The sequence below is a fragment of the Arachis ipaensis genome, chromosome B7 (genome assembly GCF_059453495.1).
Source record: "Arachis ipaensis isolate K30076 ecotype BB chromosome B7, ASM5945349v1, whole genome shotgun sequence".
Taxonomy (NCBI): Eukaryota; Viridiplantae; Streptophyta; class Magnoliopsida; order Fabales; family Fabaceae; genus Arachis; species Arachis ipaensis.
In genome coordinates this window covers 135,035,001-135,050,022 of record NC_142442.1, presented here as the reverse complement: position 1 = coordinate 135,050,022, position 15,022 = coordinate 135,035,001, and the positions used below count along the sequence as shown (strand labels likewise).

General features: G+C 32.5%; 1 protein-coding gene across 1 annotated transcript; it reads left to right on the top strand.

Moving 5' to 3' along the window:
* The first annotated feature begins 350 nt into the window (after window positions 1–350).
* Window positions 351–4,064, top strand: LOC107606029 (chloroplast processing peptidase). Its single transcript, XM_016307995.3, has 7 exons — window positions 351–544; window positions 649–887; window positions 2,291–2,353; window positions 2,452–2,520; window positions 2,624–2,710; window positions 3,016–3,083; window positions 3,477–4,064. Exons 2-7 carry the CDS (start codon window positions 660–662, stop codon window positions 3,544–3,546), a joined length of 585 nt encoding a protein of 194 aa, XP_016163481.1. The 5' UTR covers window positions 351–544; window positions 649–659; the 3' UTR covers window positions 3,547–4,064.
* Window positions 4,065–15,022: the final 10,958 nt, after the last annotated feature.

Below are 15,022 nucleotides of genomic sequence, written 5' to 3'. Positions count from 1 at the left end.
CCTTTCATCATTCATGTTACCTTTTCTATTTATTTTATTGTGGCTAGAAAAATAAGGGGAAGCTGAAGAGCTTTCACTTCAGGGCCTTAGGGGGGTTGGAAAAATGGAAATGTGCTACGAACTTACGAGTACGATATTTTTGGTGTTGTAGTTGTAGGTAATACTGGGCCTGGTGAAGGAGTTGAAAATTGGGCTCTAGATGAATTGGGCTCTAATTGTAAAAAGAAAAAAAAACACAACTGTTTCTTCTGTTTTGTTAGTTACAGTAACGGCTTTGCAGTGTGACGTAACCGTAGACAAACAAAACTAACGTGTCACAAAACCGCGTTGGATGCAGAAACTTAATCAGTAAGTCTCACCTAACTTCACCATTTACTAATACATATACACTTCTTCCTCATTTTCATTCTCTCTCTTTCAAGTTTCAACTGAAGCTCTGGCTTCTCTCACATTCTTGTTACACCTCTCAATTTTGACTCTTTCGCTGGATTCATTGTCTGATTTCAAATTAAAAGTCAAAACTCCGATCTCTTCACGAATCCTGGTACAAAACCCTGATCATGCATGATTCATGATAATCAATTCACTCTTTCATTTGTTCTAAATTCTTAATTAGGTTAACTGAATTCTGTTGTTTGTCTGGTTTAGTTGGAGTAACCATGAGTTTCTTGAGGCCTAGTGCATTGTACTACTTCCTTGTGGCTTCTCCTTCAATGCGATGGATGCCATGTCAGAGTGGAGGCTTCTTCCGATGGCCTGGTCTTGATGGGTTCATGAGGCTCCTGCTGCTTGCGCTTCTCTGGACCATGTTCTCTGAACTTCACTACATACCCTCTTCTTCTATGTACCCTACCCTTCGTGTTGGTGATCGAATTCTCGTCGAAAAGGTACCTCCTAACTTCATTCTTTTCTCTCAAATCTGTGCCCCTTTTCTTTTACTTTTTCTTTTTCTTTTTCTTTTTATCTATCTAACTTCTATGTTTTAGCATATTCCTGTTCTATGTTGGCAGAACCTTCCAATTGATGGTTGTGTGTAGATTTAATTTATTCGTAATACAATTTCTTTTGCCGTTTAGGTTGTAGCTAGCTCTAATTAGATCCCATTGATATTTCTTTTTAGGAGTTGGTGTTCTTGTATGTATTGATTAGTTTTTATCATGGCAATCGTTCCATTGGAGTATATACCCTTACATAAATACCCTCCTTAGAAGTGATATACTCTGAAATCCGAAGTCTGTGCGAAACTACAAATTCTCAAAATGGCAAGTTGATTTGACATTTTAAGTTGTACTGCGTGTTTTACCATCGGGTGGTGAAAGTCAGAAAGTGTATGTTTAGTAAAAGAGGGTGTAAATTGGTTAAGACATCTAGATATAGTTTTCAGTATTGTATGAATAAGCTATGTTTGGTGATATCAAAGTTGTTTAACCACTTGTATTTGAAGTGATCAAGTGAATTCTACTTGATATACTCAATGAATTCTGCTAGTTTTGGTAGTAAATATGTTTTTTAAGGAAAAGGGGGGGGGGGGGGGGGGAACATGAGTCGTCTGGAAAGTAAGAAGTGGAAATTTGACTAACAAGAAATGTACGAGTTCTTAGACATTGCCCTCCTATCAATGAATTCTGCTAGTTTTGGTAGTAAATATTTTTTTTTGGGGGGGGGGGGGGTGGGACATGAGTCGTCTTGAAAGTAAGAAGTGGAAATTTGACTAACAAGAAATGTACGAGTTCTTAGACATTGCCCTCCTATCAACTCAATTTTAGTGTAGCAAGACCATCTAAACAATGTTTGAAAATGGCACAAACATTAATACAGCATAAGGGTAAATAACTATAGAAGGGAGAAAGATAGAGAATAATAATCTAGGTCAAAGGGATTTTAGTTTTAGGTCATGGGAGATGTAGCAATAACTGATATGTAATGAAAAGAGGATGCAGAAAGAGTATGTCAATTGGCTTTATGAATAATTTGTATAAATAGCGGATATTGTTTGGTTAATGATTGTTTCCGTTGCTGTAGTTTGTGTTGATTTTTGTTGATGGAAATAAATTTTAGCTTCGTTGAAATTCTGCTTCATTATGATGCAATTTTAAAAGTGGGGTCATTTTTTATATTTTGTCTTACACTCTTTTCATTTTTGTTTCTGCATACTGACTGTTTGTGTTGTGGTGAGAAACACACTCAAAAATAAGGTCAACAAATATTTTCTGATAAATTTCTGTTTTTCTACTTCTATCATCTTTTTAATATTTGAATTTTGATTTATTTTTCTTGCAAACTTTGTCAGGCTTCATTTTACCTCAGGAGTCCTGCTGTAAATGATATTGTAACGTTCCGGGATCCAACAAAGGTATGTTATCATGGGACAAGTTGCAACTTACTTGCATATTCCTAGGACGCAACTCATGACACAATTCAATTATATGATTGTGGTGGTATTCTGTACAGCTATCTAGAGACAAAATGGATGGTGTTTTCATTAAGAGAATTGTTGCAAAAGCCGGAGACACAGTTGAGGTATAAATGTGCTTCAATTTTCTTTTTTTGGTAAAATAAATCATGAGCAGAGAGAAATATAACTAACATCAACTCTTCCTATCCTGAATCGCAAAATTTGCAGATTCGTAATGGGGAACTCTATGTCAATGGTGTTGCACGGGATGAAGATTTCATAGCAGGTCCACCATCATACACACTGGAGTTAACTGTGAGGCCCTAATTAATGCTATGGTCCTTTTTACTTTTAACCTTCATTCAAGAATTATGCTGTGACCGCAATTCATATTCGTGAACATTATGAGGTAGAGTCGTTGCACAAAATCTCAAACTATGCTTCTTTCACAAGTTCAACAAATGTCTGCTTATTAGCTTCCGGATTAACAATGTTCTGTTATGGAGAATCATGTGTTCTCGCTTTCCCTTTTATGTTTGCTTTGTGGCTGAATATCATTTCCCCTTGTTTCTTTGTTGATTCATATTTTCCTTTTCCTCACTTTATTTCTATCCTCGCAGCGTGTGCCTAAAGGCCATGTTTATGTTTTGGGGGATAATCGTAACATCAGCAATGATTCCCATATGTGGTGAGTAACTCCTGCTACTAGTTTTTGCCCTTTTGTTATACATTTTACATTAAGGTTATGTTTTGTTTGAGGTTTGATGGATAAAGCTCTTTGTATAAATACTCGCAATTTATCTATGGAAGTTTTCACCTCATTTTCTTAAGTCGTTCATTTGAAGCACAATTTGATATGTTCTCTTGATGTATAGTTACATCAGTATCTTTGTTGTTTAATGTTTGAGGAAACATGGTTTTACAGAAGCTATTGTTGTACTTAACACTATATGAATCATTTCCCTTAATCTCTGTTCTGTTAGGACAAATGATGGATCTCTTAACGTTAAACAATTTCTCCTATTATCATTATCTTTTTCTTCTTTGTAACTTGAATCTTATTTTCCTTAATAATGAACAGGGGACCACTTCCTGTGAAAAATATTATCGGAAGATATGTCATGTCTTGGCACAGACCAAGAAACATTTGACACACATATCATTATCCATTGGAGATGTATTGCAGGAAATAGAGTTCTACCTCCATGTGATTTCCATGAAGAGTTATATCCGAGTTATTGAATCATATTATTTGCTAACTCTAACTGCCATATGGATACTCAAATACCCCTAGTGAGACCTCATTCTTCTGTTCTTCCTTCGGATGAAACAATTAAGTCTTGTCTCACTAGGTAAAGTCGGCTTCATGTATTAGACCACACCATAGTGTTCTAACATGAATCACATTCATATCCGAACCATTTACATCCAAATCTCTTTCAATATCACAAAAACAAGCAAAAAATATTTCATGTGATTCCTGCTTGGTTCATTGTTGTTTGAGCATGGCATTGCTGATTGTCTATAGGAATCTGATTTCTTTTGTATTATCCACAATACAATTTGTTTATATGCATTGAAAGAAAAAGAAAAGTGTGGAAAGGAGTATTGAATTATTTGAATCTTGCTCAAAACTATGGCATAAGTTAAAGATACTTGTTAGTTGTTATAGTGTCATGTTCTTTTTTACTTGAATGACTTTGCTGCCCCAAAAAAAAAAAAAATCCTTTTAACTTTTTATCTATGGTCGGATTTGGATTGCTTGGAATATAAATATGTCTTTGTTGTTCGATAAAGGGAAGAATTTATCAAAACCAATTCTATCTACTTGTGCAAAATTTGGTTAGTGGTGTCATTTTCCGTTAATTGGCTTCTCTAATGTTTCACGCTTTAAAAAGTTGGTAACATGCAATTCCAATGAAGGAAGGAAAAACAAGATTGCACTACCTTGTTTTTGCACCATCCACTACCACATCTTACTCTTATCTCTTAGAAATTGCCACAAAAATATCTTGCCAAAAATTGCTTCAATAAATATGATTGGAATAATAAATGAATAATGTTTTAAGTTGTGCTTTTTTGAGTGTACGATGTTGTGCTCCTCCTCAAATGTCTCGTCAGACATAGACTAACATTAACCTTTATCTTGATGCTGATTCGAAGCATATTATCGAATATGATAGACATTATAAAAATATTTCATTACAGAAAGTTAGTTAATTGGAGTTTAGACTATTATCTTATGGTAAATGAACTCTCAAAGGTTTAATTCTAAAGAAAAAGACTGAGAATTATTTTTTTTTTCCTTTAATATTTGTCCATCCACTATTTTATTACAGATCATTATTGGTTACAAAAAATTAATTTCCTAATAAAATCATAGATATTATTTATCCACACTTGACTTCACAATTTAGCAGTTAAATTTCCTATATATAATTTTGAGTACAAGATCATGTGTTCGTATTTGGTAAAAAGGAAAATAAAATATATTTATGCAATTTCTTGTACTGTAGTTTATAATATTAAATTCTTATAAACAAGAATTTTTAAAACTTGGCATTTTGTGACGATATTTAAGAAATCGAATCCAAAACACCTACTCCGTGTAAAAAATACTACCATCATAATAGACAAAAAAAAACGAAAAAAATATATCATTATAATAACAAAAAATATAGATTTATATATTTTTTTGTGACAAAATATAGATTTATATGCAGTTATTTTTAAATAAAATTAATAATTGAAGATTATTAAATAATAATTTAATTAAATTTATTAAATTATTTAATAATTTTTAAATATCAATTTTATATGAAGTGGAGTTTCTACTATAACAAAATTGCCTCAATAATACGGAACTATATCGTGAAAACTTGTGAATAAATAGTATATGAATATGATAAGAATTTTTCAATCAAGTAGCAAGTTTAAAACATTATATTAGTTGAATTATTTTCAATGATTTGGACTTGAATGTTACCATTATAAGACATTAGTATATGTATGTTCATATAAAAGGACTACCAATAAATAACTTTTAAATTAGGTGGTCTTGAATTCCTAAATCGTAGCTAACCGTAGGCGTATAACTACTGCATTGTTTGGTTATCTATTTTGTACTCTTCTAGACAGGTTTATGCTACTGAGATTCAACTTCACGTTGAAAAATCTTGGTTATCCTTAACATACTTAATACATTATATGCTCCGAAAATAATTGCCTGAATTATGTATATAAAATAAATATTTAAAAATATTATTTGTATACTAAAATTAGATATCTTATATTTATATACATAAATATATATTTTATTTAATTTATTTTTAATATATATTTTGTATTTTAATATATATGTCAGAATATATTAGGATCAATTAGCATTCATTAGAATTATTTAGTATATCTGAATATTACGTCTTTATTATTATAATTCTTTTAACGCCTTTAAATACCCTTTTATATTGTATCATTCTAGACAACTTGAATACACTTATCAATCTAGACAACCATAAGTACAAACATATTTATCAATTTATTTTTTATAAATTAAATGTATATTAATAATAATAATTATGAGATTATTAATCAAAATAATAATTAAATTAATAATTTATGATTTAATAAAAAGGTTTAAGATTTAAGTTTTAATAATTAATTCTTTTTATGGATAATACATAATAAAAACTATTTTATAAAGTAAAATTTTAACATTAAAATTTTCTCTATCCTTGTTATATAAAAATTTAATTTTAATCTTTATTCTTTAATTATCCACACGCAAAACACAGTCAATAACCTAATGCACTAACTAGAAACCAATGCACATGGCCATTTTTAGTGTTGGTGCTGTCTTGTTTCACACAGCTCACTCCATCTCTTCACCATGCATCTTCTTTGCTCCATTAATGCTACTATGACCCTACTACTTAATTACTTCAAATAAATAAACAAACAAATAAAATTTAAAATCTTAGATATTTTTTCTAGAGCGATATGTATGTGTTCAGTAATATTCCGAGAGTTACCCAAAATGTTGATTTAGACTTAAGCGTAAGGTCCAGATTTTTTATGAGGCAGTATCCGACTTATTCTTACATCGATGTTTTGTTGTCCGAATTTTTCATGAAGAGGTAAGGGTTCCTGCAAGAGATTCTAATGTTTAAATTAGTAAAGGCTTTAAGCAGGTTTTAGTAGAATGGAACGTGTGTATACCTGAGAAGTGTCAGTATATTTATAGTAGAGTTGATAACCACTTTTGTTGAAGTAATTCCACTTTTATTGATGGATAACTGTTCCCTTTATTTTGCGAGTTCGTTAAAATCCGCCTTTTAGCGAGGTTAGAGATAATAGAAAAGATTCGGAGAGGCAGTTACTCATTTAAATAAGCACAAATTGATTTTTTTTCACCGTGTCTGACATCTTTAAACTGGTCGAATAAATTTGGAAAGATCATTCTTTTTAGACAAACTTTTTATCTTTATTAAATTTGGCTTTATTCTTGAAACAAAGTATGAACAAATAATATCTGTTTGAGTTGATTTTTTGGGAACAAAAACTTCCAATCAATTGCAATTTTGTAACCGAATAAAAAATGGTACCTGCAAAGAAGTTTGACAATTAATTAAGTTGTTGTCAAAGCTAAAATGTATAATAATTAGGGTAAATAACGTTTTTTTTTATGGATGTTTCTACGAAGGTATATATATATATATATATATATATATATATATATATATATTTTGTTAAATAAAAGAGAGATTTTTACAAAATTCTTTACAAATTTAATAGAATACGATCAGGATTTAATATCTTATAGAACAATCATACTCTAGTAGAAAAAATCCGTTTGAATTTGATCATTTTGATTTGCCTCATTGTGATGAAGTCAACTTGGTCATTTAGCATGAGAGGTAGAAACACATGTTGGGGTATTACGGTAAATAGGACATTGTGACAAAATATAATGTGCAAATATTCTAAATTGGTAGTAGTCATTCACAAATCTTATTGTCATCATGGGTCTTTTATTTATTTGCTAGTCAAGCACTACTGAAATTTTTTCATCAAAGCATTACTACTCTCATCATGATTCTTATTGAGTTGCCAATAAAGCAAAATATATTGTTGCTACAAATTAGTTAATATCACTAACAATATTATATATACAAAAAAATTGATGTTTATACTAAGGGTCGCAATATATATACTTAGTACCAAATATATAGATAAGTTATATGGGTTTATGGAGTTTAAAAAAATAACGTTAGAAGACTAATAATATATGTCTAATTATTACGGTATTTTTTAACCTGACAAATTAAATATTAATTTGTTACGAATTAGAGTCTTGTTTAAAAATTTATTATTAGTCAATAAATTGTTACATACATAAGACGCGAGATACAGTAGTACACATATATAAGTTCTGATATCAGACACATATAACATGAAGCAAGGTACGGATAGATGTAAAGGCCATTTTAAAAGTATCCATCTATATGTGTCTAGAATAGTATTTCACGTCAATAGTTAGTTAGGTTGTATTATATGCAATAGTACTGATTTTTTTTTTTAAAATTACTAATATTACTATATACAAAAACAGAATGATTGAACATGTTCTCTTAAGATATGAAGGATTGTTTGATGCTTATCTATCTGTATTAACTATTCTCCTTCTAGATAGTTTTGAACATGTTTCCATAATTATTCTAATAGAACGACACCATATATATCTTTTCGATCATCTTACGTGTACACTAAAATCAACCATTAAAATTAGTTATTAATATAAAATATATATTAAAATATAAAATATATATTAAAATATAAAATATATATTAAAAATAAGTTAAATAATATATATATATATATAAATAGTAATTAATTTTTTAGTGCACAAATAATATTTTTGATATTCTTTAATTATGTTCAGTATCCCTCAATTCGATAAGTAAAAAATTATTCTATCACAAATCCACGTTTTATTTAAAAATTTATCATTGACCAATAAATTATTACATATATAATACGAGATTCGAACCTTTAATACTTATTTGAATAACAAATGAGCTAATTAATCGATTGTTGAACTTAAATTAATTACAGCACCATATATACATATACTCTTAATGTAAAAAAAAAAAAAGCATAAATTTAATAATATATTATTATATTAATAAAAATATTTTTTTTAATTATCACATAAATAATTATTAAAAAGAACAAATATAATTAGAGTTTTCATTGTTAATGCTATATCTCTAGCTCGCTCTCTCTCTCTCTCTTTTTCGAATGGAATAATAAAAAGCAAGAGACGTGAAAAAGGCATTTTTGTGAACATGTCAACATGCGTGCGATATATTTTGATCTTTTTTTATTTTTTGCATTAGAGGAATGACCTATCATTAGGGGATGGCCGTTAAAAAATAACATATAAAGAAGCAGTGAGAAGTTGCTATCATCAAAGAATTGCATATGGGAATAAGAACATCTCACATATATATAGTTTAATTTTTTGAATTTATGTATAAAATTATATACCTAGCTAATACGTAATTCATATGCTTCTTAGGATAAGAAACATAATGCGGAAAAAATGAAATGTGCTAAGACACCATGGTTGACTGGATCAGTTTCATTGGATTTGATATATTTTATTATTTTATTATATAAATTAATGTCCCTATGGACTATATATGTATGTGCTATTGGTCCCACTATATTATCTTTTAGAATCAATTACCACTTTATGCTACTGAGTAGTCTCAATTAATATGATAAGTAAGTTGGGTTGGTTTAGCAATAAATTTTTAAATAAAATTTTAATTTGTCACGAATTAATTATTAATTTGTTAGATTAAAAAATATTGTAAAAAATAAAAAATTCTTAATTAATATGATGGTGTAAGCTAGTTAGTAGTATTATTTATTGTATTTTTATTGTCTTTTTTATTTTGAGTTTAATTATTTTGTTAGTTTTTATAGTTTTATTAAATTTTTAATTAAATTTTTATATATTTTTTAATTGAGTTTTTACACTATTTTTAATTTTATAATTAGGTTATTTCTAGTATAAAAAATGTTAGAGTTAATTGAATATTTCTACGCAAATTGAAGATATTTATAATTGAAAATCTAACTAGATCTTTGAATGCATATATTTTAGGAGAAATATTCGGTTAATTTTAACGTTTTTAATATGAAAAGAACCTTACAAAATTAAAATTAATATAGATATCCAATTAACACTACAATATTTTAGGATTGAGATATCTTTTAAAAAATGTTGTCTAAAAATTAAAAAATGGTTGCCTTTAATTTATAGTAACGTTTTTTGATTTGAGGCAACGCTTTTAGACCTTGCAGATGCGATCGTTGCCTTAGATCGAAACAACGCTTTTTTACTTCAAAAACAACATTTCTAGAATCAATTTTTTAGAAGTGTTGCCTATTTTTTAAAACAGACAACGTTTTTTAAAGTGTATTTTAGGCAATATTTTATACTTGTTATTTTATTTTAAAATTAGTAAAAATTGAAAATCAAAATTAAAATATGTACGAATTGTTATTTTTTGAGGGAGGCATTTAAAATTTTAGACAATACTTAGAAAGTGAAGTTTAAAATAAATTTAAAAGACAACGTTTAGAAAAAGTAATATATTCACTTATAACAATTGCTTATGTGTATTTGATAGGGCAACACTTGATAAGTGTCTTTTAATTTATCAAAAATATTATTATAGTGTGTTGATAAAAAATACGTTGTTATAGCTCTATTTTCTGTCCCTAGTATAAAGTTGTCTATATATATTTTAGGTAATTTTTTTAAAGTGTGGTCTTAAACATATATTGTAATAGATAAAAAAATACTGTAATATAAATAAAATATAAAAATTTAGTAAAATTATAGAAATTAATAGAATATAATTAAATCTTATTTTTTAAAAATATTAATATTTTTTCTTATAAACAAGAAACGTGAATGGGTGGGCAAATTAAAAAGAAATATATTAACTCACTTAATTTAGAAAGACAGAAAATCATCAAATGATAAGAGTATTAGTACAGTGGTTTTGATGGCAAAATATACTCCAATATTTTTCAAATTTAAAATCTGTTTAGTATTTTTCATATATAAGTTGTGGCATTAAGAGGAAAAGTAATACTTATTTAATGGAAGATGCTAAAGTAAACCCTATATGAAGATTTTTTGGGGGGAAAAAAATCCGAAAAAGCGTAAAATAAAGCAACTAGTTTGCGTTGTGCCTTTTCTACTACTTACTTATATTTAATATATGAGAAAATGACATTTTTTTTTCTCTAGTAAGATGTCTAAATCATTACCATCAATTTAGACCAATTAGTATCGTCTATATTTATATAGTATATATGTATATTAATTATAGGATTCTATGCTTTTATTACTCTGATTCATTTAGCACCTATAAATATCCCTTGTATATTGTACTTTTCATCACACTGAATAATACACTTTTCAGATTACTCTCTCAGTCTCTTGTTTCTAACATGGTATCAAGAGCCTAAAGTTTTTTTTCCAATGAAATTATGTTCCTAACCTCCTTGTTTTTCTCTTCCGACAGTGCCTCTTCGCTCTCGTTTTTCGATCTGTTTTTGACGCTTTGATTCGTCACCTCCGGCATCATCGTGTTCTTGGTTTCGTCATCTTTCCAACGCTGCTGAGATCGCCACCAGCAGCCCTCGGACGCGCCGTCATGCGCCGCCGGGAGTTCGCTGTCCACCTCCATTGTTTCATTCCAGAAGCTTCAGCAGCCGTTGATCTTGGTGCTGATCGCACGCTCCTGGTGCTGCCACGTGTCGCAACGAAGCCATCCCTGGTATCCACAACCCGCGCACGACCCGACCCGACCCGCACCTGACCTGCGCATCCACCTCACTGCCAGCGTGTCTCTCTCGTCCACTCAGGTGCTGCCACGTGTCATTGTCTCGCTGACGTGGCAGACAAGCGGGACCCTCACTAAGATTTTTTGGTGAGCTCTTTCCGATTCTGCACTCCGATTTCTCATTTTCTACTCTGAAATTGCCGTTTTCTCTCCTCTGTTTGATCTTTGTGACCACTATCATGGAAAAGCCAGATATTTTTGCTGCCACCGACAGAAAGGGTAAATTCTGTCGAAACTGTAATCGTTCTGGGCACCTCTTCCCCGACTATCCTTCTGTTGAATGTCGCACATGCCACCAGACAGGTCATATTAGCTACCATTGTTCACAGCTGTTTTGCCGTTACTGCAAGCTCTTGGGACATTTAATTACTGCCTGTCCTACTCGCCCACCACGTCCTGATCCACTCCACTCGTCTCCTGTCTCTCTATCTGATATTGCATCTCTTCTTCAGCGTCTTCTCTCTGTTTCTGGTAATACCCCTGCTGCTTTATCGACCCCTCCAGGTAATTCTAAATGGTACTTTGACTCGGGTTTCTTTAATCACATGTCTCCGTTGCATAATATTTTCTCGTCCATGTCTACCACTATAAATGGACCTTCTGTCAATACTGCAAATGGCTCCCTCTTGCACGCAACACACAAGGGTTCTATATCCCAGTCAACTCTTAATCTTCCTGATACTTATTATATTTCCAAATTAAACTTCAATCTTATTTCTGTTGGTCAACTTGTTGATATGGATTTTGAAGTCAATTTTTCCGTTTCTGGCTGTCGTGTACAGGATCCTCGGACGGGACAAATCATCGGGACTGGACGTAAGGTCGGAAGGTTGTTTGAACTCGAGAATCTTCATATTCCTCCTGTACCAAATCTCTGTGCTGCTTCTTCTCCCTCTACACTTCACTTATGGCATCAACGTCTTGCCCACACCTCCTTAGGAAAACTGCGTCCTCTTGTGTCTCAGGGTGTTTTAGGTCAGGTTCCAAATGAATCTTTTGATTGCATTTCTTGCCAAACTGCCAAACAACCTGCTTTATCTTTTCACAATAATTCATCTCTTACTTGCTCTCCTTTTGATCTCATTCACTCCGATGTTTGGGGCCCCGCTCCCACTGCCTCTATGGGCGGAGCTTGATACTTTGTCGTTTCATTGATGATTATTCCCGTTTTACTAGGGTTTATTTGATGACTAATCGCCATGAGTTACCTCAGATCTATATCAACTTTGCTACTATGATTAAAACTTAGTTTTTCAAGATCATTAAGGTTTTCCGATGTGATAATGCTATGGAATACCGTGATTCCAAACTCTTAGCCTTTCTTGCAGAACATGGTACTTTGTCAGAGTTTTCTTGTCCTGGTACGTCTCAACAAAATGGTAGAGCTGAACGCAAACACTGTCACATTCTTGATTCCGTTCGTGCAATGCTCCTTTCTTCTTCGTGTCCTGAGCGTACTTGGGGTGAAGCTGTTCCTACTGCTGTTCATGTTATCAATAGACTCCCTTCTTCTGTTCTTGGTAATGTTACTCCCTTTGAGCATCTTTATCATACCCCTCAGATTATAGTTCTCTTCGAGTTTTCGGTTGTGTATGTTTTGTCATGGTTCTGAAAACTGAACCGGACCGACCGGTTCAACCGGAAAAACCGGGAACCGGTCATCTAACCGGTCCGGATAAGGTCAGAAACCGTCTGGCAAAAAACCGGTGAAAAAACCGATCGAACCGGCGGTTAACTGGTGAACCGGAAGAACCGTTCGATTTTTTAGCGGTTTTTTTAAAAACCAAACTACTAAACGACGTCGTTTCGAAGGTTAAAAAAAAAAAAACGAATGAAAGGCCAAAAAGGCCCCAATCCCTGAATTCCCACCCCACCCCTTTCTGTCTCTCTAAAGGCCCCAATCCCTGAATCCCCCCACCCCACCCCTTTCTGTCTCTCTCTCTCACTCATACCCACCAGAAAACCCTAGCTCCCACCCATAGGCCATAATCCTTTCCTCTCTTCGAATTCCAAGAATAGCCACCACCCACCATCCCATTTCAGAGCTTAAACTCATCGACGACGCCTTCTCTACTTGTCGCCCTCTCTGTCCGAGCTCGCTTTGTCGCCGTGGGTCGCGCCGCTTCGCTGCTCCTCGCCGTCGCCGTGTCTCATTTCTTAGTCTCTGCTTCAACCCTCTCAGGTCTCAGATCTCAGTTCTCAGTTCTCAAGTTTCTTCTTCTTTGATTCAAGCCTTCAACCCTCTCAGGTCTCAAGTCTCAGTCTCTAACACTCCCTGATTCCTCTGCTTGCTGGTTTATTGTTCGCTGGAATGGATTTATGTGTTATTTTTTATTTTCTATTCATGATTTTCTGATTTATTTGTTTGCTAGATTCATGATTTTCATTTATTTTGATTTTTTGAGTTTATTTTGATTTATTTGTTATTTGTTGTTTCTGATTTATTTGTTATTTATTCATGATTTTGTTGTTGATGCAATTGTTTGCTAAGGATCTGAGGATATTGTTTGCATGTTGAAGTTGAAGAAGAGAATGGATCAGTGTTTGAGATGCTTTTGTATTGAAATATAGCTGTGGTGGTTTTGCAGCCATGAAGTACCTGCTTGGAACAATGTTGGCATGGACTAAACATTGATGTCTATAACTACAGGAAGTTTTTTTTTTTTTTAAATAATGTACTTCATAAGAATGTCTAAAAAATTTGAAAGAATATTTTTTATGGCTGAAGATTTATTTTGTTAAATGTAATTTATACGGTGTGATTTTTGTTTAAAATTTATCAAATTTAAATATTGAAAATTATATATTAATTTTTTATAATTTTATTTTATATTTAACTAAACCGGTTGAACCCCAGTTGGACCACGGTCAGACCACTGAACCGCTGAACCGGTCACTCTACCGGTTTGTTGACCGGTTCGGTTTTCGCAACCTTGTGTTTTGTTCTTCTTCAGCCTCATGAACATAGTAAACTTGAACCTCGGGCTCGTATGTGTTGTTTCCTTGGTTATGGCACTAAACATAAGGGTTATCGTTGTTGGGATCCTCTCTCTAAACGTATTCGTATATCTCGTCATGTTGTCTTCTGGGAGCACCACATGTTTTCTCGGTTCTCATCCTTTGAGTCCATTCCTACTACTCAGTCACCTTTGTTTACTAACCCCAATGTTTATCTTTTTCCTAGTGATGATTCTCCAGATTCTATCTCGAGTGACCCTCCACAGCCTCCTGTTCTTCTGCCTTCTCCATCTCCCGATGATTTCAGACCGGACGATGATCCTGCTCCTACCGTCATGCCTTCTCCTCCTGCTCATTCTTCTAGGTAAGGAATCCACCTCCTCATCTTCTTGATTATCATTGCTTTTCTACTATCCTTCATCAACATGAACCTAAGTCATTCAGAGAAGCCTCCTCAAACCCAAATTGGCAACAAGCAATGCAGGAAGAAATACAGGCACATGAAAAAGCACACACTTGGAATTTGGTTGATCCTCCTTCTGATCAGGAAGTTGTGGGCAGTAGATGGGTATACAAGATCAAGACTCGCTCTGATGGCTCTATTGACCGTTATAAGACCCGCTTGGTTGCTCAAAGTTGTACGCAAGAGTATGGTATTGATTATGAAGAGACTTTTGCTCCCGTCGCTCGTCTTACGTCTGTTAGAGCTCTTCTTGCCATTGTCGCGGTTAAAAAATGG

Excerpts from the sequence above, each read along its gene's own strand:
- LOC107606029 (XM_016307995.3), top strand. The coding sequence starts at position 660 with ATGAGTTTCTTGAGGCCTAGTGCATTGTACTACTTCCTTGTGGCTTCT. Across the intron at positions 2,521-2,623 it reads AAGCCGGAGACACAGTTGAG|ATTCGTAATGGGGAACTCTA; the intron begins GTATAAATGTGC and ends CAAAATTTGCAG. Across the intron at positions 3,084-3,476 it reads AGCAATGATTCCCATATGTG|GGGACCACTTCCTGTGAAAA; the intron begins GTGAGTAACTCC and ends AATAATGAACAG.